The sequence below is a fragment of the Ambystoma mexicanum genome, chromosome 11 (genome assembly GCF_040938575.1).
Source record: "Ambystoma mexicanum isolate Mex_15411 chromosome 11, UKY_AmexF1_1, whole genome shotgun sequence".
Lineage (NCBI taxonomy): Eukaryota > Metazoa > Chordata > Amphibia > Caudata > Ambystomatidae > Ambystoma > Ambystoma mexicanum.
The window spans coordinates 985,414,839-985,439,692 of NC_090934.1; the positions used below are offsets into that span (position 1 = coordinate 985,414,839).

The 24,854-nt window shown below is 45.4% G+C and overlaps 1 protein-coding gene across 2 annotated transcripts in view; it reads left to right on the plus strand.

The window, feature by feature from the left end:
* CARS1 (cysteinyl-tRNA synthetase 1) overlaps nt 1-24,854 on the plus strand; it is a 1,125,505-nt gene that overhangs the window by 343,738 nt on the left and 756,913 nt on the right. For both annotated transcript variants that reach the window (XM_069624151.1, XM_069624150.1), the window contains one exon: nt 5,815-5,964. In XM_069624151.1, coding sequence (XP_069480252.1) covers nt 5,815-5,964 — 150 coding nt within the window. The remainder of the gene's footprint in view (nt 1-5,814; nt 5,965-24,854) is intronic.

A 24,854-nucleotide genomic window follows, 5' to 3' on the forward strand; every position in this document is an offset into this window, starting at 1 on the left:
CTAACACATATGTTCAATTTAAGTCGTTCTTTGGGCTGCTGAGTTCTAAATCACCTGTTAAAAGGAACTCGTATTACTCAATTATATATACTAGTTTAAATACACAAACTTGATGAACCGTCTCATAACGGATTAGTAACAGTGTGCAGGGGATGGGAGGGTTCTTAATTTTGGATCCTCTTTTCTTCTCTACGTAGGAGTTCCACACCCCTCTGCATGGAATCACTCACAAGGTGTCATTGCCATGCCACAATCGCACCTAACCTCTCTGAGTGCACCGATGTGGCGCTCCTATGGACCAGGGATCTCCGGGCACACCGTGGCCACAGCAAGACACTTCTCTGCAGCCTGCTGCCTGTCATCTGCAAAGGTCTAGGCCCCACTCGGCAAAGGGTCAGCATCTTCCTCTGCGTCGAGGCCCCCTTGCAAGTCCGTTCCCACCAAGGCAACTTAGCACAGAGTGGTGGGGAGTTGGCGGATGCCTCCCCCTGCGGGCCCACCTGCAAGCCACCCACACGTTACTGCCTAGGTGCGGGTTGCGATCCAGTCCTTAGAATCCCAATCCCGAGGTAAGGGCACAGGTTCCACCTGTGGACGGATGACTCTATCGGCAACTGGGGGGAAAAAAATCCCTGCTTCCGTCTGCCTCAACTAAGTCCGGCCCGCCTAGGCACTGCAATCCAGCGTCTCCCCGGCTTTACCTGATATCGGGGTGGAGCCACCACGTGGGTCGGAAATTGTTACCTCTGCTCCCAAGTTACACAGTTGTAACTATGGAATCCTTGAGCCTGGAACCCCAAAACTTCAGCCGATTATACCTTGGGGTGCGGGTGGGGGAGACAAGGAGCTAGCTGGGCTCACTGAATCACCACCTCAGGCGCACTCTGGTCCCTTCAAAGCCCAGTGGAGACAAAGCAACACAGACGAGCTACTGCATCTCTGCACCCCCTTGCGCAAACATGAGTATGTTTTTATGTGGGGATATATGGCCAATATTGGTGCTACCTGCATGGAAATGTATGGCCATGGCCACTGCCAGGGTAACATTTATTTTGTACTGGCAAATATTGTGGGGGAAGAAATCATGAAAATGCATTTGGGAATGCTCCCATGCTCTGTTTGTGACTTCCATCTATTGGATTTTTTTATGAGTTACCCTGTGTAACTGATTGTAAGCTGTTATGGTCTGTAGCCTATTCTCCACAGAAAATGAGATGTATAATGTACCATTGTAACCCGTTATTCAAAAAGTGTTCGGATTGGTGGGAAATATTTATACCCCTCTAATTATAAAAATCCACTGGCCATTCTTTTAACTTTCTGACCTCTGCTCACCACCACAAATAGTCCTCTGTCATAATCCTTCTGTAGCTCTGCTGCCTTTGATATGGTGGATCACTCCTCTCTCCTTAGGACCCTTGCCATCATAAGCATCCAGAACAGTTCTCTGCACTGGGCGGCCTCCTACTTTTCCCAACAGTCCTTTATTATTTCTTTTAACACTGACACCTCTGAACCAACCTCCCTCTCAGTTGGCCTCCCCAAGACTCTGAAATTTGCCCTATACTGGTCACCATTTTCATCTCTTTCCTCTATCAACTTATCTCCTCTTTAAGGTTCCCCTAGGACCTCTTTGCGGATGATGTGCAAACCTTCTTTTCCTTCTCTACTTTTACTCCTGAGCGCTCTGCTCATATATCTTCTTGACTTTCTACAATCCATGACTGGATGGCATTCTGTTGCCTCCAAACCCTCTGTGCTCTACCTTCCAGTATCCAGTTACCCGTTCCTTGGTTATGGTCAGTACTCAGGAAGTTAAGTTTTAAACAATTAGTTTCTTTCTCCACTGATTCAAAGGGATGAACGTTGGACTGGATTTTGATGTGAAACTTTACTTCTAGTTACATTTATGGACAAAACAGACTGGCCGGACGATAGTACCATCTTTTTTTAGTTTCAAGTTACCTTCTGAGGATATGGGCTAAGAAGCCACACCTTAAATGTATAACATATCGTTTTAAAAGGGATATGCGCTTTAAGAGGGCTGACTTAGAGCTCCACACTCTTGAGGAGAACCATGACTCCAAATCACAACTCTTTGAGCTGGTCAGTTAGTATGATTATTTAATCTCGAAGATTGAATCCAGTAGCAACACTGATAACAAAAAGTGCCAGGAGCACTCGGATGAAAATGGCATTGTACTCTGCAAACTCTTAAATCTGAAGTTCGTGCCATTGAGAGGAAATTGCTTAAAAATTATAAGAATGAGGAAATCACTTGACTCCACACTATTTTCTTTTTACCCATTTGGTGCTAGCGACATCTGCTCGATAATATAGAACCCAAATCCTACGAACTACCCCAGAGAGCCGTGCCCTTCACTTATAATTAAATATCATCTGGAGGTATTAATACCATTTTCTTACTAAAATTGTCAACCTGTCCCTTGAGGAGGGCTGTATACCCGAGACTCTTAAACCTTGCCTACATCACGTTTGAAAAAAACATTTCTGCAATATTCATTATTTACTAGCCATAGGCCGGTCTTAAACTTGGTGTCAATTCCAATTCAGGACCACACAGGGGAGTTCACTCCCTTGAGAGACCTTCAGTCGGGATTCAGGATACATTGAGGCACTGAAACTGCTTTTAGGAATACCTGAGACAATCTGCGTCAGATTTAGGAGGCTGATAAAATAGGTTTGCTGATTTTACTTGATTTAACAACTTTCTTTGATATTGATAGGTTTATGACAAATTAAATCTTGATGGTAGATCCTTGACTTGTCTCTGTTGTTTTCTTGAGAACAGAACCTCATCCCTGAAGCTTGAGAATTATGAATTTTCTGTTAAACAGTCTCATTTAACTGCAGCATTCCACAGGGCTCCTTTTCAACTCTGTCCCTATTCAACACCTGATGAAACCACCCCTTAATTTGTTAGTCAAGGGAGAGCTGTAATTTCTTAGCTTTGTGGATGAAACCCATCTTATTATGAGGCTGACCAGTACACCTGACGAAAATATGGAACATATACAGGTGCTTTTCATGGTTTAGGGACAGTTGGTTATGTATCAACCTACCCAAAACAGAATTTCTATTGCTCTATACAGACCGTCTAAAGCTAAAAATAAAATATCATTGGATCCCTTCTGCACCTCATATAAAGGTTGACACAGCCAGCAAAGTTAAGTCGCAAGATGTTTTGCTGGATTCTGCTCTATCCATGTCGTCACAAGCAAATGTAGTTCTGAGCGGTGTCCGGTCAAAGGTTCGACACCAAAAGGATCGAATGACCAAAGGGTCGAGGTAATAGGACCGAAAACAAAAGGGTCGAATTTTTAAAAAAATATATACATATATTTTTTGGGTTTTCGTATAGTAAAAAAAAGTGCTTTTTGCACCAAAAACAGAGGTTTGGGGGGGCACGCCCCCACCCACCAAAAAAAAAGGTGACTCTTTGGTTTTCAGTACTTTTGATTCGACCCTTTGGTCATTCGATCCTTTTCATTCGAACCTATAACCGTTCTGAGCTCTTCCTCCTATCATTTGTCTCTACTCAAGTACATTTGCCCATTATGTTCTGAAGCTTATTGCTTTATTGTTGTTTGTGCAATAATAGGAGTAATGTCTTCTTTCTTGGAGCAAATCGGGACATCATCCAGTGTCTTTAAGTACTACTCAGTACAGCAGCAAGAATTGTAACCAGCACTGCTAAACGATCACGCATATCACTGTCCTTAGAAGGCTTCACTGGCTGCCGGTGCATGCAAGAATGAGGTTCAAGACTCTTACCTCCGTTCATAAAGTACTGCATAGCCCTGGGCCAACATATCTTAAAGGTTTAAAAGGCATAAAACCTGCAGAAATATTCACTGTATAACATATTTACCAAGCCCCTTTTTTCGATGATCTGGACCATCTCGGTATCACCTACACTAACTATGCAGATGATACCCAGATCCTCCTTCCGCTTTCTGGAGATTATGGAAAGGATTTGGCCTTGGTGAATAGGGTTTACATCATCATCCAGGCATGGATGGCCACTCATGGACTATGCCTGAATGATGACAAAACTTAACTCATCACCTTGGATACCACTGCCAGCCTAAAGAAATTAAGCCCATCCTACTTATCCTTCATGATCGATGGCAACATTATCAGAGTGGGACACGAAGTCAAAACTTTGGGCTTCTACCTGGATTCCAACTTCTCCTTTAACAGACAGGTGAACTCACTAGCCTCCTCCACGGTTTATACGTGTAAATTGATCCGTGCAGCCAAATCCTTTCCATCCGATACCAGCTGCCTGACCCTGGCCAGAGCCCTCCTACTATCCCGCTTAGACTACTGTAACGCGCTCTATCTTGGGTCCTCCAAAGCCACCACCAACAAATTACAAATCCTCCAGAATAATGCACTCAGAGCGGCCCTGGGCATCTCCAGAAGAGACCACATCACAGCACACAGTCAACAGAACAACTGGACCCCTATCACAGACAAAATCTCCCTAAAAACTGTTTTGCTCACCCGCAAGTCGCTAATAACGTGGCCCCTATCTACCTGATCGACAGATTTCACAGACCGACATCCTTGAGACCGACAAGGACAGCATACAGAGACTAACTCTCCGTCCCTAACTACAAACGCTCTACCATAGGAGGTAACAGTTTCCCAGTGAAAGTGGCTAAACTGTGAACTCCCTACCACCGACTCTTAGAATGGATTTACCCTACCAAAATTTCCGTTCCAAGATGATGTCTTGGCTGAAGGCAGCCGTTGTCTAAACATACTGAGCCATGATCTGCTTCTCCCTCTTGTCACTTGGACATACCGTACACACAAATGTCAACTGTATATATGTATATACTCATTGCTTTTCTTTTATCATTATTGTGCATATGCCATGTATATATTTTATTGTCTGCAACTAAGTTTCGCAAACTCCTGTATCTGCTGCGCCTTGTCACCCTCGGGTATTCCGGCGCATTACAAATAATAAACAAACATTCAGTCTTCTAATATAGTTTTGGCTGCTTCCCCCTTTTTAAATAGAAAAATGCCTTGGAGTGATCGTTCCAGGTCCAGGCAGAGCTACTCTTCCTGCCTTTTCAGATCTGCATGATTGACAAGCTATGCCTTTTGGAGAAAAAAACTGAAAACCTTTTTTTATTTCAGAAATTACTTTTTTATATACGCCCCCACTCTAACACTAATAGGGCTGTGATACATGATGGTTGTGAGTGCTCCACAAGTCACAAATCAAATTCAAGTGAATCTCTTTTCCACTTGATTTACTCTATCCACTCCCCAAAGGAACGCAACCTTGGGGTTCTTTTGATGGTGACTTTAACGTTCACCACTTTATTTGGCTTATTTTAGCAACTAATGAAATGCGTTACCTTCAGATCTTTGTCCATACTGTAGCATCGCAAAGGAAACTGTACATCACTTCGTGCAAATATGTACATTATATCTTAGATATAGGTCTATGAACCTGTAGGCGATAACCAGAGAGAATGGAATTAGGAATACTGGGATAGCTTTGATTTTATGTAAATCAACAAATAATAATTTGGTGTTTTTTCCTGTACATTAATAAATACATAGTGGTTTCATAGGAAGGTGAGTGGTTTATCATGATAATTTGATCAAGGAATGTTTATCTGGCCCACATTTTATAATTATATTTTACCGCTAGGGTTTTTTCGTAGAAGCGTGAATGGGAAATGCTTACTTGTTTTCTGCCTCTTGTGATTCATAATCCCTCATGCCATTATGAAACGTATTTCACATATTACTTTTTTTCTTCAGCCTTTTTCAGAAAATGTAATTAATGCAACAGACCCAGACAAAAAGCAGATGTTGGAAAGAATCCAAAATGCAGTGAGATGTGCAGTGGAGCCTCTTGCACAGGCAATTCAGAACAAGCTAACTCTAGAGGAAGTCAACAAACATGCAGTGGTAATTCTGAGCAATTTTTTATGTTTTGTGTTTTGACCCTTGAGTTTGCATACTGTGGTAGGTTTGTTTGAGATTGCAAACATAGACTTAGTAACTGCTACTCGTAATGTATGACCCTGGATGGAAAGCAAGCAATGACCTTTTCCACTGGATCGGAGAGTTTCAATTGCTTCCACCCTCGTGGAGAGACGGTATCATCGTCCCCATTTGGAAAAAGAGCGATGGTTCCCTACCTGGATACTATTGTTTCCGTGCGATGCTCAACGCCTCTTCCAAAATATTCTCTGATCTCTGGTCTTGGGCTCTGGAGTCCAAGCTCATTCCTTTTAACCGGACTGGTTTCCAATGGGCCTGAGCACGACTACCAACTGTCTCGCTCTCCAGTCCATTATCCAACAGGCTTGGTTTACTCAGCAGTGCTCTGTTTACACCGCATTAATTGACTGCAGTGCAGCTTTCGATTTCAATAATTGTCATAAGCTTTGGCAGAAGCTTTCATCATGGAACATTCCATCTGTCCTCCCGTCAGTGAGTATATCACTGCACACTTAAACCAGGGTAAAGGTTCGGCTGGACCAGTCCGGTGCTACTTCTATGTGTATCCCGATGTCCCGCTGCCTCAAGCAGTGCAGTATGCTCTCTTCCCCCTTATGTTTGGGTAATTCCATCTCTATTCCTCCCAAATTGGGGGATCTCCCCTCCAATGGCTGGGCTACGTGGACGATATCATCCTTCTTGACCTCACTCCCGTGGGTCTCCAAGCTTCCCACAATGCTTTGAGGAGATGCTCAGACTCCCTGGACCTGGTGGTCAATATTAAATATACCAAGATCATGGTATGGATAGCACCTCGGTAATGAGAAGGGGGTGGTAAAACTCAAATCTCTCCTTCTAAAGAGGCTATTCGCTTACCCCTGCGCGCACTGGTTGAATCCATCTTTCGGGAACTCGCCATCTTCTGCTGTAGGGCAAGACTACAGCTATCCCGTTTAGGCATATATTGGCGACTAGTTAATGCCGCGGCTGGCACCCTGAATTGTATGATCCTTAAAGCTGCCCTGTCTAAGGTTGCTTACATGTCTCATAGTGCTTTTCAATGCATTTCGACGGCAAGCAGGTGGCTGAACTTGGTATACAGTGTTTATAACGAAATTAAAATAGTGACAAACTTTTTCAGTGAAACAAAAATAACAAAAATTTCGAATTTTTGATAAAAGTATTTGTGGGGGTGGGGTAAGGGATTAAAAGGGTGGGGGAAGGGTTTGGGGGTTAGTAAAGAAGGGAAAACTGTGCTTCAGGCAGGGGAAACCCACAATAAAAAAAGAGGTTAGAAATGGACATTTATTTGTTATTTTAGAGTCACTGAAAAAGTTTGTTACTATTTCTCTTGTTGTTATAAAGACATGTAACCACTGAACTTTTTCAGCAGAATGTGCGTGCTGGTCTTACCCCAGTTTTAAAGCAGCTGCGCCCACGGTAGTATATACCAGCTACCGTGAGCAATATGTAACATTCCTGGCCACCAATGTGAACAGAAGTCTTCATCGATTATATCACTAGGCAGAACGGCCCCCCGAATTATGTTGCACAATTTGTGGGCAATACCTTGGTTTGGGAGTACCTTAAGGTTAAAATGAACTCTGTCAAAATCTTGAAGGTGACGGGCGCCTGGACTAAAATGCCAATGCGCAAGTGCCGCTGGTTCCATTGAATCTGGCCAACACTTGTTAGTCCATTGTGCAACGTTGGACACACTGACTCTCTGCTCTGATGGCAGCAGGCCTGGAGCCTTCACTCCAAGCTCCAGTAATATGGGAGTTGTAAATTGGGGAGAAACCATGAACTTTGTATTGTCTTTTTACTATTTTTTGGAAAAGGGTTGTTTGTATGCTTGAGACCTCTTTCACTGTCGCCAGTTAACTGTTTTGCCTGTGATATTATTGGTCTTCTTAGATCATCATTTTACTGACTTTTTTAATGAGTTGATTGTGTTTTTTACTGCTGTATAACACTGGTAAATAAAAAATAAAACAATACTGTGGTAGGTTTGAGATGGCAAACATAGACCTAGTAACTGCTGCTCGTAGTGTTTGAACCTGGATGGAAAGCAGGCGATGACCTTACCATTGGAAGCCTAGGGCATAGTAAGACCATTCAACACTAGCACATTAGGGAATAATATAACCTGGCAACAAAAGGATTGTAGAAATGTGAATGACTTGGAGTTTCTGGCTTAATGAGTTGCTTCTAGCACAGGCCTAGAAGCAACTAGACCTAATGCCGCAAGAATGCAGTCTCAGCGACCACCACCTGACTACACACATTCGACTGATCTCTCACTACCACCACACCTAGTGTTAGGAAGCTGCCACCATCACGCAAATCACACTGGCAGCACACATATTGAGTGCACCCAAGCACTGTATTCTACCCTACTCTCGACTGACCTGGACTACGGTCCCCGAGGGCTTTCGACCTACAAGCACTTTGAGATCATACCAATGATATATAGGTCGCTATATAAATGCCAAATAGTATAACAAAAACATGAGTAAATAAAAATGAACAGGTGCTGCTAGAAAACTGGCAGAATAAGGGTTAGGATTTTTTTTTTTTAAAATGTATGTCATAGGGAGAACTTAAAGAACCTGGGGCAACAGGGTTATTTCAACCAGAGTTTACCGTAGCCACTCCTCTCTTGATGGCAGGAAGGGTGCGTAGTCAGGCTGAAGAGGGTGGGGCTACTACCTTTTTTAATCATGTTTGTAAGTTAAAAAATACTGTAATTTATTTCATTAAGTCGCTATTACACGGCCCGCGCTAGAGGCCATGTAGTTACGGTTAAGTTGCTAAACTCATAGGAAGAGCACTTTTTCGGCGGCTTATAACTTTGCTCCCCCTGGAGGAATCCTCACCAAACTTTGTAAAAAAAAAGTATATGGGCGGCTCTGAATTTTTTCGCCAAGTTGGGCAAGGTTTCGTGCAGGGGGTGGGGGAGTTATTGGTGTGGTTCCACAATTTTCTTCACATAGACTGAATGGGGGAAAAACATTGGGCACGGCTACAGGTCGAACGGCTGGACGGATTTTCACCAAATTTGCGCCAGGGGCTTGGGCTACAAAGCGTGCTTTTGTGTGTTCAATGGAAATCGGACTGGTAAATTTGTTACAAAACACTGAAATATACGTTCCAAAGAATTTGTGCTATCTGGGTCCGCTCTGTGGACCCATTTCCCTGTTAGCTCCGCGGACAGAAGTGTCATTGGATCGTGGTACGGCGTGGTGTCAGAAGTTTGGATGCGGCCGGTGGTTGGCTGGAGGGAAGCGTGTTGTGCGTCAACATTTTTTGGGGAAGCCGCCATGGTGTATCGGAGGACAGTGCAGCGGCAGCAGGGTCTGCAAAATGTACCATACGCATTGTGTCAGCGGCCATAAACGAAGGAATGTGTGGGGGAGTGAGAAGTGGTTTATGTGACATACAATCGCTAGTATTTTCTGTGGTGATTGGAGACGGCTGTAGTAACGGTCCCTTAGTTTATGCCGCAACCTGTTTGTGAGGAACTGTTTTTGTGGTGAGTGGTGGCAGCTCATTTGCAGATCAAGAGTGAATTGCACATGAGATAGTTTGGGTGGGAGCGTGGGTGGCGGAGCGCTGCAAATGGAAAGCGATAGTTGGGCACATGGAGGCATGCATTGGTGAATGAAGGTGCGGTGGGTCTGTGGAAGATTACACTATTGAGTGCATGGGCGAAGGCCGTAGCCCGTAGGGTATGCACTGAGGAGCGTAGGGCTGCTTCATAATCTTCACACAGCTTAATCGTCACACTGAATCTGTTGGCTGTCTTCATGACCCCCAGTTTGGATTCAGAGCTGCCAGAAGCACGGAAACTGTTCTCCTGAACATCTGTGAAGACCTGCTCTCAAACCTTGATTCCAACACCCCCTGTGTCATCATCCTACTTGATCTCTCTTCTGCCTTTGACACGGTCAACCATGCCATCCTGCTCAACCGTCTCTGTGATAACCTGGGTATCACTGGTCGGGCCCTGGCGTGGCTGACCTCTTTCCTCTCTGATCGACCCTCCCAGGTCTAACTTGGGTCCTTCCTCTCCTCTATCTTTATCTCTACCTGTGGTGTCCCCCATGGGTCTTACCTCTCTCCCTGTCTGTTCAAACAATGCCTGGTAATTCTTGCCCACAGCGTTGCCGCTCTCTGCCCAAACTTTCTGTGCTATGCGGATGACACTCGGCTCATTGTCAGGTTTCCTTCGGCCACCTCTTCTCTGTCTCTCATCTGACTGTCTGTCTGCTATCCAGGAGTGGTGTGCCACCAATGATCTCTGCCTTAATGCCAGTAAGACTGAGATTCTCCTCTTCGGCACACCTGTTCCCTCCTTTCCTGTCGCCCTTTGGCTGGCCACTCTTGGCCCCCCTCCTGTCCCTACCTGCGAGGCTAAAAACCTCAGGGTCATCTTCGACTCCACCACTCTCCTTCTCTCCTCACATCTCAGACGTCTCTAAGAAGTCACACTACCAGCTGCCCCTACCTTAAAGGTATTCTACCTTTCCTCTCCTTCCCTCAGAAGCTCACTGTCTCCAGAGCTCTGGTTCTCTCTAGGCTGGACTACTGCAACAGCCTCTTTCTGAATCTGCCTGCCTCTAGTCTCCGCTCTCTGCAGCTCATCCAGAACAGGACTGCAAGACTTGTCCTTGGCCTCAAGCCCAGGGATCGTATCTCTCCAGGACGAAAATCTCTGCACTGGCTCCCATTAGCTGCGAGGATCAAGTTCAAAACCCTCTGCATTGTCCACAAGCCCTTCTGGGCCCTTGGGCCTCAATACCGTCATTTCTCTCTTCCTAAATATCTTCCCTCTCGAGCTCTAAGCTCATCCGCCTCCAACTCCCTTAGGGTCAGTCGCTTCTCCAAGCAGTGAGTTGGTGATCTCTCTTTGGCTGGGGCCTCCCTATGGAACAGCCTCCCTGCCTCCCTAAAAACTTGAGGAGAACCATCTCCGGTTCGGAAGCACCTCAAAACCTTTCTCTTTGCCTCCGCCTTTTCTCCTCCTCTCCCCTGCTGACCTCCTGGCTGAAACTGAATCTGCACTGGATACCTGGCCACCCGCTGTTATCGGGCCCAGGTCCCTCCCCCGCCAGTCATACACTCCAGCACTGCCTGCGTGGCAACCCCCGCACTTGGGGACTGTTTCTGCGTCCCACCACCAGCACTTGACACCTGATGTCTGCACTTAACTTTGCACTTGCCACCTTGGCCGTTACTTTACTATTGTCACTATGCTATGCCCATGTACGACACTGTCCCTTCCCCCGCACTTTCCTCCTTCCCCCGCACTTTCCTCCTTCCCCATCCCACGCACTTGTGCAATCTGAATGACACCTGCCCAACTAGGATCATTCTGTCCTCCCTTTGTCCCCCCCCTTTGCCTCATCGCGCCTTGAAACACTTGTGTATTGGCGCGTTATAAATGTCATATATCATATCAATGTGCTACCTTGTGTGATGAATCCAGCAAAGTCGTCACCAATTTCCTGGGGAGAGTCTCCGCTTAAGTGGCCAGGGCAGGGTAGAAGCTACCTTACACCAAGCCCAGGGGTGGATATCTGCTTGAGGATCACCTGGGGGGACCAACCTCAGGGGAGTAAGGGAGATGTGCTGGATAGGACATGGTATTTCCCCCTTTACCTAAAGAACAATGACAACAATAATCCGTCATCTTCCTTCCTACCTTTGTATGGCATACTACGATGTAAGAGCAGAAGGTACAATTATGGATAACAATCACCTCCATACCTATTTCCATAGAAACACTGAGATGAGGAAGAGGGATGGAGTAAGGAGATTGCCAAGACCGGCAAGCCAACCCTGCGGTCTAGCCATTGGAAATTGCTGACCAATACAGGGACTTTTAAAATTGACACAGCTGAGCAAGCCGAGCGAGAACCAGAGACTGGAGAGTTACCTGACGAATGCTGATACTGTGAAGGACGCCGAAGGCGAGCAGATTGCAGAGTGCAGCGCAGAGGCCAATGGGCACAGTGTGCAGAGGGGCCAGGTCGGAAAAAGTTGTTTTGAACAGCTGGAACTGCCGAACACAGAGGAAGGCAAAGTGGGAAGCAAACAACTCACAAGGAGCACTGCCAGTCAATGGACCGGGAGCGTAGATGCTGGTGAAACGCAAGGAACACTGAAGGTGCCTCACAAAGCCGGTAAACCCAGGGAGAGTGAGCAGGTTACCTCTACGCGAATGCCATGCACTGCGTACTACATGAGAGCACCCAAGTAAAGACCATTACCAATATGAATACCTTTGAGAGAAAGCCCAAGTAAAGGCAGTACAATCCTTACCGATACATTGTTGAGAGAAAGAGACTCAGTAAAGGCAGTGTAATCCTTACCGATAAATTGTTGAGAGAAAGAGCCCTTAGCAAAGGCAATGGAACTTTTGCAGACACAAACATTGTTGAGAACAAGAGCCTAAGTAAAGGAAGTGCAGTTAATGGGAGAGGGTCGCTGACCCAATATTGGCGAAGTGTTTTGCGCTGGATAAAAGAGAAACTAAACAGAGCTGAGAAGCCAGGGCAGGTTCGTGAACCAGGCAAACAGTGAGTTTGGGACTCACTGTCACAATACAGTGAAAAGACGATACAAGAAGTACTCACCAGGTTATGGTGTATGATACATCAACTTGTTCTAGTAGTGTAGCATGATCTAAAAGGTCCAGATCTCCTCACCAGAGGGAGACCTTTCCAATGATATACCTCACTAGCTAAGAGAAATGTGAAAGCTAGGGGAGCAAATCACTTCAGTGTGTGAGATCCAGAAACACCACAGGGAACACCAGGATGGAACAATAGGAGAACATTGCAGATGAGTACTGCCTTGGGGAAGAATATACGACAACCCCTGTAACGAGAACACACTAACCTGGGTGCAGATGTAACTAGGTCTTCTGTGGGTGTTTCTGCAGAACCTTTTTCTTGGCTCTTGCCTAAGAAACGCAAAAGTAATTACTATGGATTTAAAGGTCACAGCGGAAGTCCTACCACCCCTAGATTTGTGTGTATGGATAAGGAGGCACTCTTACCATGCAAGGCTGCTCGAGATGTCCAATAATGATGTCCAGGGTGAGATGGCTGGAAGGATAGGAAGGGACAAAAAGGAAGGGAAGGTTAGTAAGGGACTAGAACCCGGGCAGAACTAGTTTTGGGTTGGTACACAGTAAAAGGTATCTGCATAGCATCCAAAGTCCTGTGCAGAGGGAGCAATAGGAGTAGGAGTGAAGGGAAACACAGGGCTCAAGTGGCCAGTGGCAATGGATCTCGGAGTGCAATGGTAGATTTTCCAGGCACTGTACTCCCAATCTCCAGCGTCGGTATGCCTGGTAATGAATGTTGGTATCGGGACACGTTTTTGGATTATGAGCGAAAGAGAAGTGTACCTGAAATCTACCAGCGTGTCCTTATGCCCTGTAACGTATGTTGGAGGAACTGCATGCTAGTGGCTTATGAGTCGGAAAGGCGTTCCTGATGAGCGTGACGCTTTGGAACTAGTTCCAAGTGCCTAATCAGGAGACAATCGCAATGACAAGGGGCAGGCCGAAGTCAGGCCGTGCGGATGTAAATATCAGAGCCAAATCAGAAAGCAACAGCAATATCCAGGGAAAGGCCCAGGTCGAAGGAGTTCAAGCAGTAACAATGACAATTGGAGGAGACAGCGGAAGGTCCGAGGGCAAGGCAATAGTAGGCAACGGGTAATCAGACCGGAGTCGGCCAAAGACGTAACCAGGAACAGTTTGCCAAGGAAAAACAAAGCTTCGATCCAGGATTCATAATCCGAAGCACCGGGCCAAGTGACGTCCCCTGATTTAAATGGATCCAGGGACGCAGCGCCTATGCAGCAACGCAGCGGTCCATGTCACATGACAGCGTGCGGTCTTGGAGCGCAGCCTTGTTGAGCCGCGTCCTGCAGGTGCATAACATTGCCATGGCAACATCCAGGACAGTTTCCAGCGTGCAAAAAAGGGCCGTGCAGCTGACCTAGAAGCGGGTGAGACCTGAATTTGCCGCAAAGCAGTCGAGACCTGGGGTCCGGTGAGGTTAGGTGGGCTCAGAGTCATGACACTCACGCCCAAGCCAGAAAGTGGCGATAGCCTGGCAGGCCAGTAAAGCATGGGGATGAAGATGAAGGATAAAAAAGGAAGGTTCATACCCCTTTTTATCAGGAACAAGGAACAATACCCCGGCAGGAGAGTATACCAGGCAAAAGAAGGAAGAGTGAGGAAACTCGGGGGGGGTGGGGGGGGGTCAAAACCTCTATATATGAATTGTTTAACAGAAAAGGGAGGAGTCATACCCCTTTAAGGATTAAAGGTTGGGAACCATGCTGTGATTCAAGAGAACTGTGTTCAAATTGAAGAGAATTGTGTACTTTTGAGGAGGCAAAAGGGAAGAGATTTCCCCTTTGAGCAAATTGGAATTGTGAAGCATTCATATCGAAATATACAGAGAGAAAAGAGAACATTAAAAGTAATTCAGGGGGAAATAGGTAAACATAACTGCCCCGCCCCCATTTTTCCGGGAATAGTAAGAGATCAATTAGTGGAAGATAAACTGAAGGAGTGAAAAGGGTCAACGTCCTTCTCCTTAAAGATTGTAACTTTATTTTGAAGAGTAACGTAAAATCAGAAAAACCACTGGACTAATCCTAGGGGAAGGGAAGCACCCTTTCCTAGTGGAACTTTATTTATTTTCTTTTCTGCACCTTAGAACTTTGTTTGAAACGTCAAGAGAAAGCTATATGTCTATAGCTTAGGGAAATCCCCATTTTCACCTTGCATTTAGTTTAGAGTTTAAGGGTCAGTTTAGGATTTTGAACACAGAATTGAAGAAGCTTCGACTGTTTGACATCCTGCCACAGGCAGACGTTCCTTAGCTGTGTAGAGGCAGTAAACCCCCTCATAGAGTTGGGCATAGATAGGATTTCCCCAACCCCTATAATTATTTTGACAATAAAGGTTTATAACCAAAACTTAACATGCCACTGTGTCCGAGTCTTACTCTTGACCTCTTACTTAACAAAACTAAAGACCGGCAAAATAAAACCAGCAATTGTACATGCAAATGGAAACAGGGAGGGAAGGGCAGGCAGTCACAGAGGCAACTATTACTAGGTGGATTTTTAAATGTATATAGATGTGCTGTTCCAGAGCTAACAATAATTAACATGTACACCAATGGTTCATTCCACTAAAAGCACAGGAGCAACCCTTGCTTTTCTGGAAAATGTCCCACTGGAAGCCATTTGTAAAGCAGCAAATTGGAGTTCAGTACATAACTTCACAAACACGGTTGTGTAGACACAATCCAAAATCAGATACACAAGTGGGTCAAGCAATATTAAGACACTTACTCCCTTCAGCTCGCCCACCTCCTTCACTAAATACCTCTTGCTAATCTATGCAAAGCATGTGAATCTCACAAGCGCGAGAAGGCAAATATTATTGACCAGCAATTGTCTTTATGTAGCTTGTATTTGCTTAGAATCACATGCACCCACCCATCCCCCTTCCCCACACAGGAGTAGAAGGGTACATACGCACATTTAGGAGGGAAACAAAATTCTTCATATGTCAGAAAACAAACAATATCAGGACGTTAACTTGTGAAGGATCATGGGTACCCAGAGTAGGGATTGTGTTAAATGTACGCCCCTGTCGATGCCCCTGTCTCAATTTCGACAAAAACAATATGTAATACTGTGCACCAACTGCAGCCTACGCAGAGCATATGATTCTAAGCCTATACAAGTTTCAGAAAGATGATTACTGGCAAGTAATATTTGTCCTACTACAGATCCTATCTCCCATGCACTGGAGGAATTGAGATAGCTACCTGTTGACAAATGGATGCTGCAGAACATAATTTGAACTACTCACAATGAATATTGGACCAAACTGACTGAATATTTCTCATTAAAATCCAATCAGATCAATGCAGTAAAAAAAAAGTGCATCTCTTCAGACTCACAGAAACTGGAATAGGTACCAAGTTATTGTCAATTGAAGGTGACAATATCGTCAATATTCTGCAGACAAGCTTGAAAAGTCAAAAAGACCCAGTGAAATTGAAAAGAATCCTAACGAGAACGTCTGTGCATCTTATAAGTAACACCTGTGTTAGGATACGCCCCTATTCCCCACTTCTATCTAGAAATAGCTACACCTTCTGGACTTCACACTAGCATTGTAGCACTCTTGAGAACTCTGGGTTTTTTAGCCAGCAGGAAGGTTTGTATTCTGATCTACCTGCAATTTCTTCTTTTTTTATATACATTCCCCCGTTTGCTTCCCTCTGGTCCCTTCGTTCCATCCCTTCTTCCCCTAGTTCTTTCCTACATTCCTGCATCGCTGTTGCACCCTGAATTGGGTACTTTTGTATGTATCATTGGCTCAGTAGAAATCACTAAAATCTTGGGAATCGGGTTATCCATAAATTCCTTGTTACACCCAGCGCAGCAAAGTTGAAGCGATCAAGGCTAGAGGGAACGCGCAATTACTTGGATGATTGTTCATTATAAAGATTTCATTGTAATAGTCATTCTATGGGAATTTCTTCAAACATAAAATATATTGCATTCCCTATATTATCCACTTTGGAGTAACGTGCAGTTCATATTATTACAAAACATAAACTAAGATGTACGTTTCAGGTTGTACTATGGGCAATTAGTGGAGCAATATTAACTTGTTACAGGCTTAAATTAGTAGGTATAGCTCTGTTGATTATCCTCTAAGCCCTGCAAACCCACACATAGATTTAGGTAATGGTTTCAACAACTGTTGTCAACCTCCTTTCCTTTACACTAACAGTTCCACGGTGTGACATTTAATTTCGCCAATCCATTAGCCGATATTAGAACTCTGAGTTATATGTGATATTATCCAACAAAAACAATTGTACAGTGACTATCTCATATACACGCAAACATCTAGGACACAATTTTTACTTTATCCAGATGAAGTTCTCTGGGCCACTGTAGTGGCTCTGTCCTTTTCCACAATGCAACCTTTTACGCATGTCCATCAACTACACACATTAATTACGTGGGAAGTTTAAGGACAGAATACAGAGGATTTCTTAACTTAATGAGATGCTGCAGAAAACGTAAGACAAGCTCTGTTGCTGTTTGGGGAATGCCTATGAGGACCCATGCTGTGAGGATGAAGCTGGTGGGTCGAAAGAAGAGGAGCACAGATCTCTGTCCCCTATTGCTGACGAAAGTGCCATGCAAACTGAGGAATGAAGGAGCAATCAAAAGTGGGGACAAAAAAAAAGGCGAGAAGGATGTGTTTTTGGAAAAGAGCCACCAGGAATAAGGTGCACTTGGGGTGTGAGATGATAAAGACGAAAAGATGACTAGGACAAATAGGTCAGTGGTATGGGCTGCTGGAGGGGGTGTATGAAAAAATAAGTAAGGACCATAGATAAAAATGGGTTTTCGATGAAACATGAGTCTGACATGATAAAAGGTGTGGGCAAGGGGGTGGGGATGGATGAATGGAAAGTGGAATGGGATAAAAAGATGAGATCTAGGGAAAGGGTAGCATGGGTAGCTAGGGTTATGAGCGTAAAGATAGCAGAGGCTCAGAGTAGATGTTGGCTTCTTCCACATGCTAAATTGTCCTTGGATGGATTGGCCGAGGTTTAAGTAAATCATTGGTGCCACGGGCCCTCTTGCACTCCAACAAATATGCTTCATCCATGGTATATAGCTCTGTTGTGGGTTTTTAGAAGTTTGGTAACACTGGGTAAAAAGAGATGGTAGTCCTATTATCTAAAACATGCAGTAAGAAAGTGCGACTATAACTAATATATTTTGTTTGAATAGGAGAGAAAGCATAACTAACTAGTGAAAAATAGAAGGACGATATGCAATATCCGCTTTCTGGGCTGCAATCTAGCCATCCTACTAGGGGTTGCACGGCTGCTGCAGCAAGCTTTTGTCACTGCAGGCCTGCGCTGGGACATGTGCCTTGTGCTGGAGTGACATAACCTTCTGTACTGGCCAATACTGCATTGCTGGTAACACGAAGGCTGGTCGAGCTGGACGTGTCTCTCCTTGCAGCTGGTCTTGTCGGTAATACTTGAATTTGTGAATTGAATTATTGTTTTACTTATTTTTTAATTTGGCAAGTTGATCAAGTTCAGATAATGAATTACTATTTGCATAAGTAAAAATGGTATACACAGCTTATTTATGTATTTAATTGGAAAATGAATTGAATGAATTATATTAGAAAACTTTTTATGATTTTTAATATTTAAGGACATAAAATGTATAAAAAGCATTTTGTATAAAAATATGAATTATATTTGCTTTCAACCAAATGAATGGTTAAACGTAAGCCATAGCATGCCAGAAATAAAACATAAATAAGCACAAGTATACTTTGGACCAAACAGGTCCTTTTTGTAGCGGCTTAGCACCACTGAGGTGTACCATGTGTCATAAATAAAATGTGATTTCAGGGAGTATATAGACAGGGCCAAAAATAAGCATGCAGGCACATTTCATCCCATTTTAGAATGGTTTGTCTCAACCCTGTGTTTATGGTATGCACTGACCCACAACTAGATAGTAGGGGATTCCCTGTTTCCTCTAGTGATAGCTGTGGCTAAGCAGTCAAGGAGAACTCTTAAGGAGAGAAGCAGAGTGGTGTTAAGATAAGGGAAAGTGTGCACAGAGATGTTAAAAAAAGAATACTTAATCTTCTGTCAAAGGTAATTTAAAAGTGGTGCAGGTTACAGATATGTTGACTTCATCAGAAAAAGTCTTTAATATTCATCTTTGTGACTCTACACTTGGTGTCACACGCAATGTTCAAAGTTAGATGTGTCATTCTGATGATAGATGGGACTGATGTGGCTGCTAGTTCCGCGGGGTCTTTGGAGAATCTGTAGCCACTCAACCCAGTCTCTCATGGAAATTGGTGGGAGAGGCTTCTGCATTGGTGACGGGGATGCTGGTGCTGATATTTTGTAATTCAGTATAGACCCAAAATTAAATCTAGGGACGTTCTTCAATCCTATTTGGATGTCTGCCTAGAGGGATCCAAGTACAGGGTAACTTCTCAGTCATAAATCTTTCTATGTTTCCAGCCACTAGCCAGCAACCTTTCGCTTCCCATTGATGGTTCCATCAGCGATAAAAAGTGACTGCATGCAAACATTTCTAAAGCAGAGCCACTGGACATTGTGCTGGGTTGAACCGAAGTTAGACTTGTTGATGCTTGGGAGTGGTGCAGCTTGTCTGGAAGCAGAAGTCCTGGATCCGGTTCTGAACAGTGCAATCAGAGTGCATCAGTTAAAGTAGCACTATGCCTTTTTAGAGCCCTAACAATTTGATCCAAGTTTTTGGGGTCTTTGTTACCTTGGTACTGACAAGCCTAGGGTGCTGGCAGTACTGATGTGCTTGTTGTCCAGTTCTCACACCTCTGTTGGTTCTGTGCAGGGAATAGAGTAGCCACGGTCCTTGAGGTTTGCAAGCCAACTGTTCTGCCAGTACAAGGTAAGAGCGCACCAGTCCCTTGGTCAGTTGAGAAGTCCAGTATTTGAAGAAACTGATAGAGCCTCACCGCCAGTGCAGTCTTGGCAAGATTCATTCAGTAAGAGTTTCCATATGGTGCTTCTCAGTTAGACGCTGTTGTCTGATGCAGATCCATGACCAAGATCAACTTAAGTTAAAAAAACTGTGGACCCTGATTTCATTGTTAATTCAGAAATGTGGGACCGGAGTGTATAACAGCTCCCAATCAAAAGGGCGCATCCTTTCAAACTTTGGGTGGGCAATACTGGGGTCTGCCACATGAAAACGTGTGCAGGCTTCTCCTTCTGCTTCCTGTCAAGTTGTGGTTCAAGCTGGAATCCAGATACCCATTTGCTATTTATTTATTGTGCATTTGTATACATGAAGTAAATTGTGTTTCAAAGCGTCCACAGGGCAACAGAGAGGGAACATGTGATTGAAAGGCAACTATAATAATGAAGAGAAAGAAAGAAGCGGTCCTGCTAGGCCTTGTGAGCATTCAGAACATGCGAGTACAGAGAGAAAAGGCACAACGGATGGGGTTAAGTGCTGGGGTTCCACAGAGGGAACTGCTAGGGAGTACGTTTGCATGCAGCTGTTAAGTGCCTGGCAGAGATCACTTGGTAAGATTGGTAAACTGCCAGTACAATGAGTACAGGCCTGTGAGTCAGGCCTGTGAGACATGCCAGCGGGAGCCAAAAGGCAAGTGCTGGGAGTGGGGAGAGGCTGAAGGCGAATGTGGTTTTGGGGGGAGGCCAGGACCCAGAAGGACACAAAAGGGCCCTGGTCACCAATCTCACCGATTGAAGGGTTTAGGAAAGTCTGGAATTTTTGGAGTTTGGCTCAAGACTGAGAGAAAGGGGGAGGCTGTTCCAGAGGAGGAAGCCAGCCGAGGAAAGAGATCGGCCACCAGCTTGCTGTTTAGAGAAGCACTTGACCCGCAGAGAGTTGGCGCTGGAGGAGCGTGAAGATCTGGAGGGAGAGTATTTGGTGAGAGCCATTTGTAGATAGCGTGGTCCTTCCCCCCAGAAAGCCTTATGTATGATTTGTTTGATTGTTTATATAGCGCCAGCAGCTCGCAAGCATCTAGGCGCTGACATATACACGAAGAGACAAAACATATAAATCACAGGACAAGGCGCTCATTAAGGGAATCAGTTTCTTAGGACTGGTTTATCATTTGAACAGAGTTTTTTCCGGAAGCCTGTGTATTTTTTTAGATGGGCAGGTTGTTCCACATAGATGCTTTAATAGGAAAGGCTTTCCCAAGTCCGTTAGCCTTTTTGAATCTGGCAATTTCGATTTGACTTTTGTTAATCTGACCCGAGTGTCCGTATTGGTACGTTCATGACCAATTTGTTTTTCAGGTAAGACAGGGCAGTCCCATGGATGCATCTGTGATTCAGCGTCATAGCTTTAAATGCAATTCTTTCCTCAACGGCTAATCAGTGTAGATTCCTTCTGTTTTAGCTTATGTGTTCTTTTTTGGACTTCCTTTTGATAACCCTTACCACATTATTTTGAATGATTTGGCATTTGGCGATCTGACACTTATTTGCACTCAACATAAGGGCTTTGCCATAATCCAGCCTTGATAGGATGGTGGCTCTGGCTATAGTTGCACAATTTTCTTTGCTTAGGTAGGGACGTATTGACTTTGAGACGAATGTGGTAGCACAGTTCTTGTTTATTTGGATAACATGGGCTTCGGCGCTCATGGACGAATTCATGTACATCCCTAATGTTTTTGCTCTGTCTACCACTTAGATTTGGATGTTGTTTATTTGGAAGGATTGATGAGCTGTTTAGTTTGGCTCTGGCATGGCTTGTACCGAAGACCATTAGCTCAGTTTTATTTGCATTTAGACATAGCCAGTTAATTTTCATCCAGTTATCAAAGGATTTGTGGATTTCTTCCACCCTTGCACTATTGTCATGATTCCTGCCCCTCATGTCCCCAGCCCTCCAAGGCCACGATCACCTACATGGCCCTCAAGGGCCTCTCCATCCCTCCAAAGACCCACTTGGAGTCAGACTTGGCGCTTGTGGCACCAGACTCACTCACTCCCATAGGATAACATTGGGTATTGGACTTTTAATGCATTAATGGGGACAAGATGGATGCCCCCACATATTTCGGTTCCCAGAACTGCATGTGCAGTCTAGTCTTTTGGGTGTGGTTCAGCCCAGAGACACCTGGGATACCCAGAGACTATTTAAGCCACACCCAGGCTGAGAAACATGCTTTGTGTTTTCTGCACCTGCAGCGTGACACTCACCGTGTTCGGATCGGTCTCCAGTAGGCCTGCATCTTTCTTCTGCACTCTGCTCCTGCAAGAGCAAGAACACCGTTAAGAACAGCCTTACCTTGCGGCGCTTCTGCCCATCATTCATCGCTTCTTCTGTTCTGCGGGCATCTGCGGTGGTGTCATTCCCATCCCGGCACGCTGCTTCCTAAGGGAAAAGAACAGAAAAAAGGCATTAGTAAGCATTCAGCAAATCTTTGCTTATTTTTAAAGACTGTACGAGCTTCAAACGCTTACCTGAATCCCAGCCGCTCTGGGGGAACTCTGTCTCCGGAACTTCTCATCCATCTGCAAGAGGGAAAAGACACTCCAGGTTAGAGTGGAAACATCTAGAGGCGCCGCATACCGCGCTTACTCACCGCATTTCTTCTTCATAACCGGCATGCAAGCTGAAAACGTTGCGGCACCTAAAAGACACAGAAAAAGAACTCAGTTCAATACAAATATGAAAGGGTCGCATTGCGCATCGCGCTCTCCCTCACCTTCAGCGCTACTCATCTCAGCAGCACGTCGCCATCCCCGGACGCGGGCCATCATCTAAGGAAGGAAGGAAAGGAATGAAGTTAGAGAACTGTTCAAAAGACTCATTATACTTACCTGTCAGACTCTTGCCAGTGAAGTAACTAGGCAGCAATGAGCCCACATCAATCAACGCACCCCTGTGCTGAAAGCAGGACGGAGAGCACACTTTCCAAGAAAACAAGGTGTGCTATGGATCAAAGGGAAGGGTTGGACCCCGGGGAAGACGGGGTTCAAGTACACAGACAATAGGGAGTTAAACTCTACCAATCCTGTGTTCAGGCCCAGTCTACAGTCGAGTAGACTCCAGGGAAGGGTTCGAGGTCGTAAGAGGTCAGAACAGGCTGAGTGACGTCCCCGTGGATACCAGGTGAGTGTTACAACTATCCTGTTTGTAGTCCCCGCTCAGTTCCACCACCATCGGAGTGTCATCGGCATAGTTGGTGAAAAAGGCATCTAATTTGTCGAGGACCAGACATAAGCATCTTGTGTACATGGATGCTGATGGATTTGATCCTTGTAGCAACCGAGAGCCAGTAGAAAGATTTTAGGGCTCGAAAGATGCGTCCCTGGGCTTGAGGCCAAGGATAAATGTTGCAGCCCTATTCTGGATAAGCTGGAGGGGACGTAGAGAGGAAGATGGTAGATTAAGCAAAGGGCTGTTGCAGTAGTCCAGCCTAGAGAGTACCAGAGCTCTTAAGACATTTAGCTTCTGGGGGAAAATGAGGAAAGGAAGGATTCCTTTGAGGAGGTGGAGTTGAAAGTAGGCCTTCTTGGCAATGTCCTGAATCTGAGGTAGGAAGGAGAGCGAGAGGAGTCGAAGATGACTCCAAGGTTTCTGGCTTCAGATGACGCAGAAGGGGGAGAGCCCATGGCGGCGGGTGGCCAGAGTGAAGGGAAGAAAGTGGAAGCAGGAGTCCCAATGGGAAGGATCTCAGTCTTGCTAGCGTTGAGGCAGAGCTCATGGTAGGCACACCAGGACTGGATGGCAAATGGGCAGTTTGGAAGGATGGAGGAAGTAAGGAGAGGATCAGGGGGAAGTTTAAAGAAGAATAGTGTGTCATCTGCATAACACTGGAAGTAGGGGGAGAAAGTGGAAATTAGGTGTGTAAGCAGAGCAAGATGGATGTTAAAGAGCCAGGGAGAAAGGCTGGAGCCCTTGGAACCCCACAGGTGGAGATATATGTGGGGGAGGAGAAAGTGCCCAGGAATACCTAGGAGGAACGGTCAGTGTGGAAGGTCAGCTAGTACAGTGCCCGCTCTGAGATACCAAGGGTATCATGAAGCCGTTTTATGAGGATGGAGTGGTTGACCATATCGAATGCAGAGGGGATATCGTAGAATGAGAACAGCTGGAGAGTTTGAGTCAAGAGATGTGAGCAGTTCTTGACAGGTGTTCAGGAGAGCAAATTCTGTGCCTCTGGATGCTTGGAATCCAGATTGATGGTCGACAAGCTCAGTGTGCTGGGTCAATTGGGGGAAGACTAGTTTACCAAGGAAGGGGGTGATAAGGATGGTGTGGTACACAAGTGGTTGGCAGTAGGTTTTTTCAGGAGGGGGCACACAAGAGAGTGCTTCAGGGAAATGGGGAAAGACCCAGTAGCAAGAAAGTGATTGCAGAAATCAGCAAGTGCAGGGGCAGTTGAGCTGATATTGTTTTTGATAGTTGTGGAAGAAAAGGGGGATACCAGTTTGGAGTTGACCTTCATGGAGCAGAGAACTCTAGTGACCTCATCAGATGTGATAGGAGACAAGGCAAAGAGCAAGGAAGAGAGAGGATGAGAGGTATTAGGTGGCAGGGGGCGGGGGAAAGAGAGAGTGCTTAGGATGTCTTGGTTGTTGTCAGTGAAGTGTGTGGCCAATGCATTGCAGAGGGCCTGAGAGGGAAGAGGTGAGGTGGAGACTGCTAGTTCCTTGCAGATTTTGAAGAGTTAAGCTGTGTTGATAGATGCACCAGAGACACAGGCATGGATGTGGGCCCATTTCTTGGAACAAATGAAGGGTCTGTATTGTCTTTGTCGGAGGCTGAGCCTGAGGTCTGCCACTTCTGTTCAGCAGCTCTACACTTGCGTTTCAGGGCTGCACGTTCTGAATCGTACCAGGTGTTACACTTGGTGGTATGTTTCAGACGGATCCTCATGACTGGGCCAAGAATGTCGAGAGTGTTAGCAATGGCAAGATGGAGGTTGCTGAGAGCGGAGTCAGCGGTAGAGTCTGCAGTAGGGGAGAGGGGGGATGAAGGTGGATGCTAAACCAGCAGCTGACACCTGTTTCATCTGTCGGATGTCCGTGAACGAGGTTGGCAGAGCTGGGGGAGGTGTGGTCATACGGCAGAGAGGACCCAGGTGAGGTGAGGTGATGTGAGGTAAGAGGAGAGGAGGGAGTGGTCTCGCCAGGAGAGTGGGGTGGTGAGTGCGGCAGAGAGCAAAGGATCAGCGTGGATAAAGGCATTGAGTGTGTCCA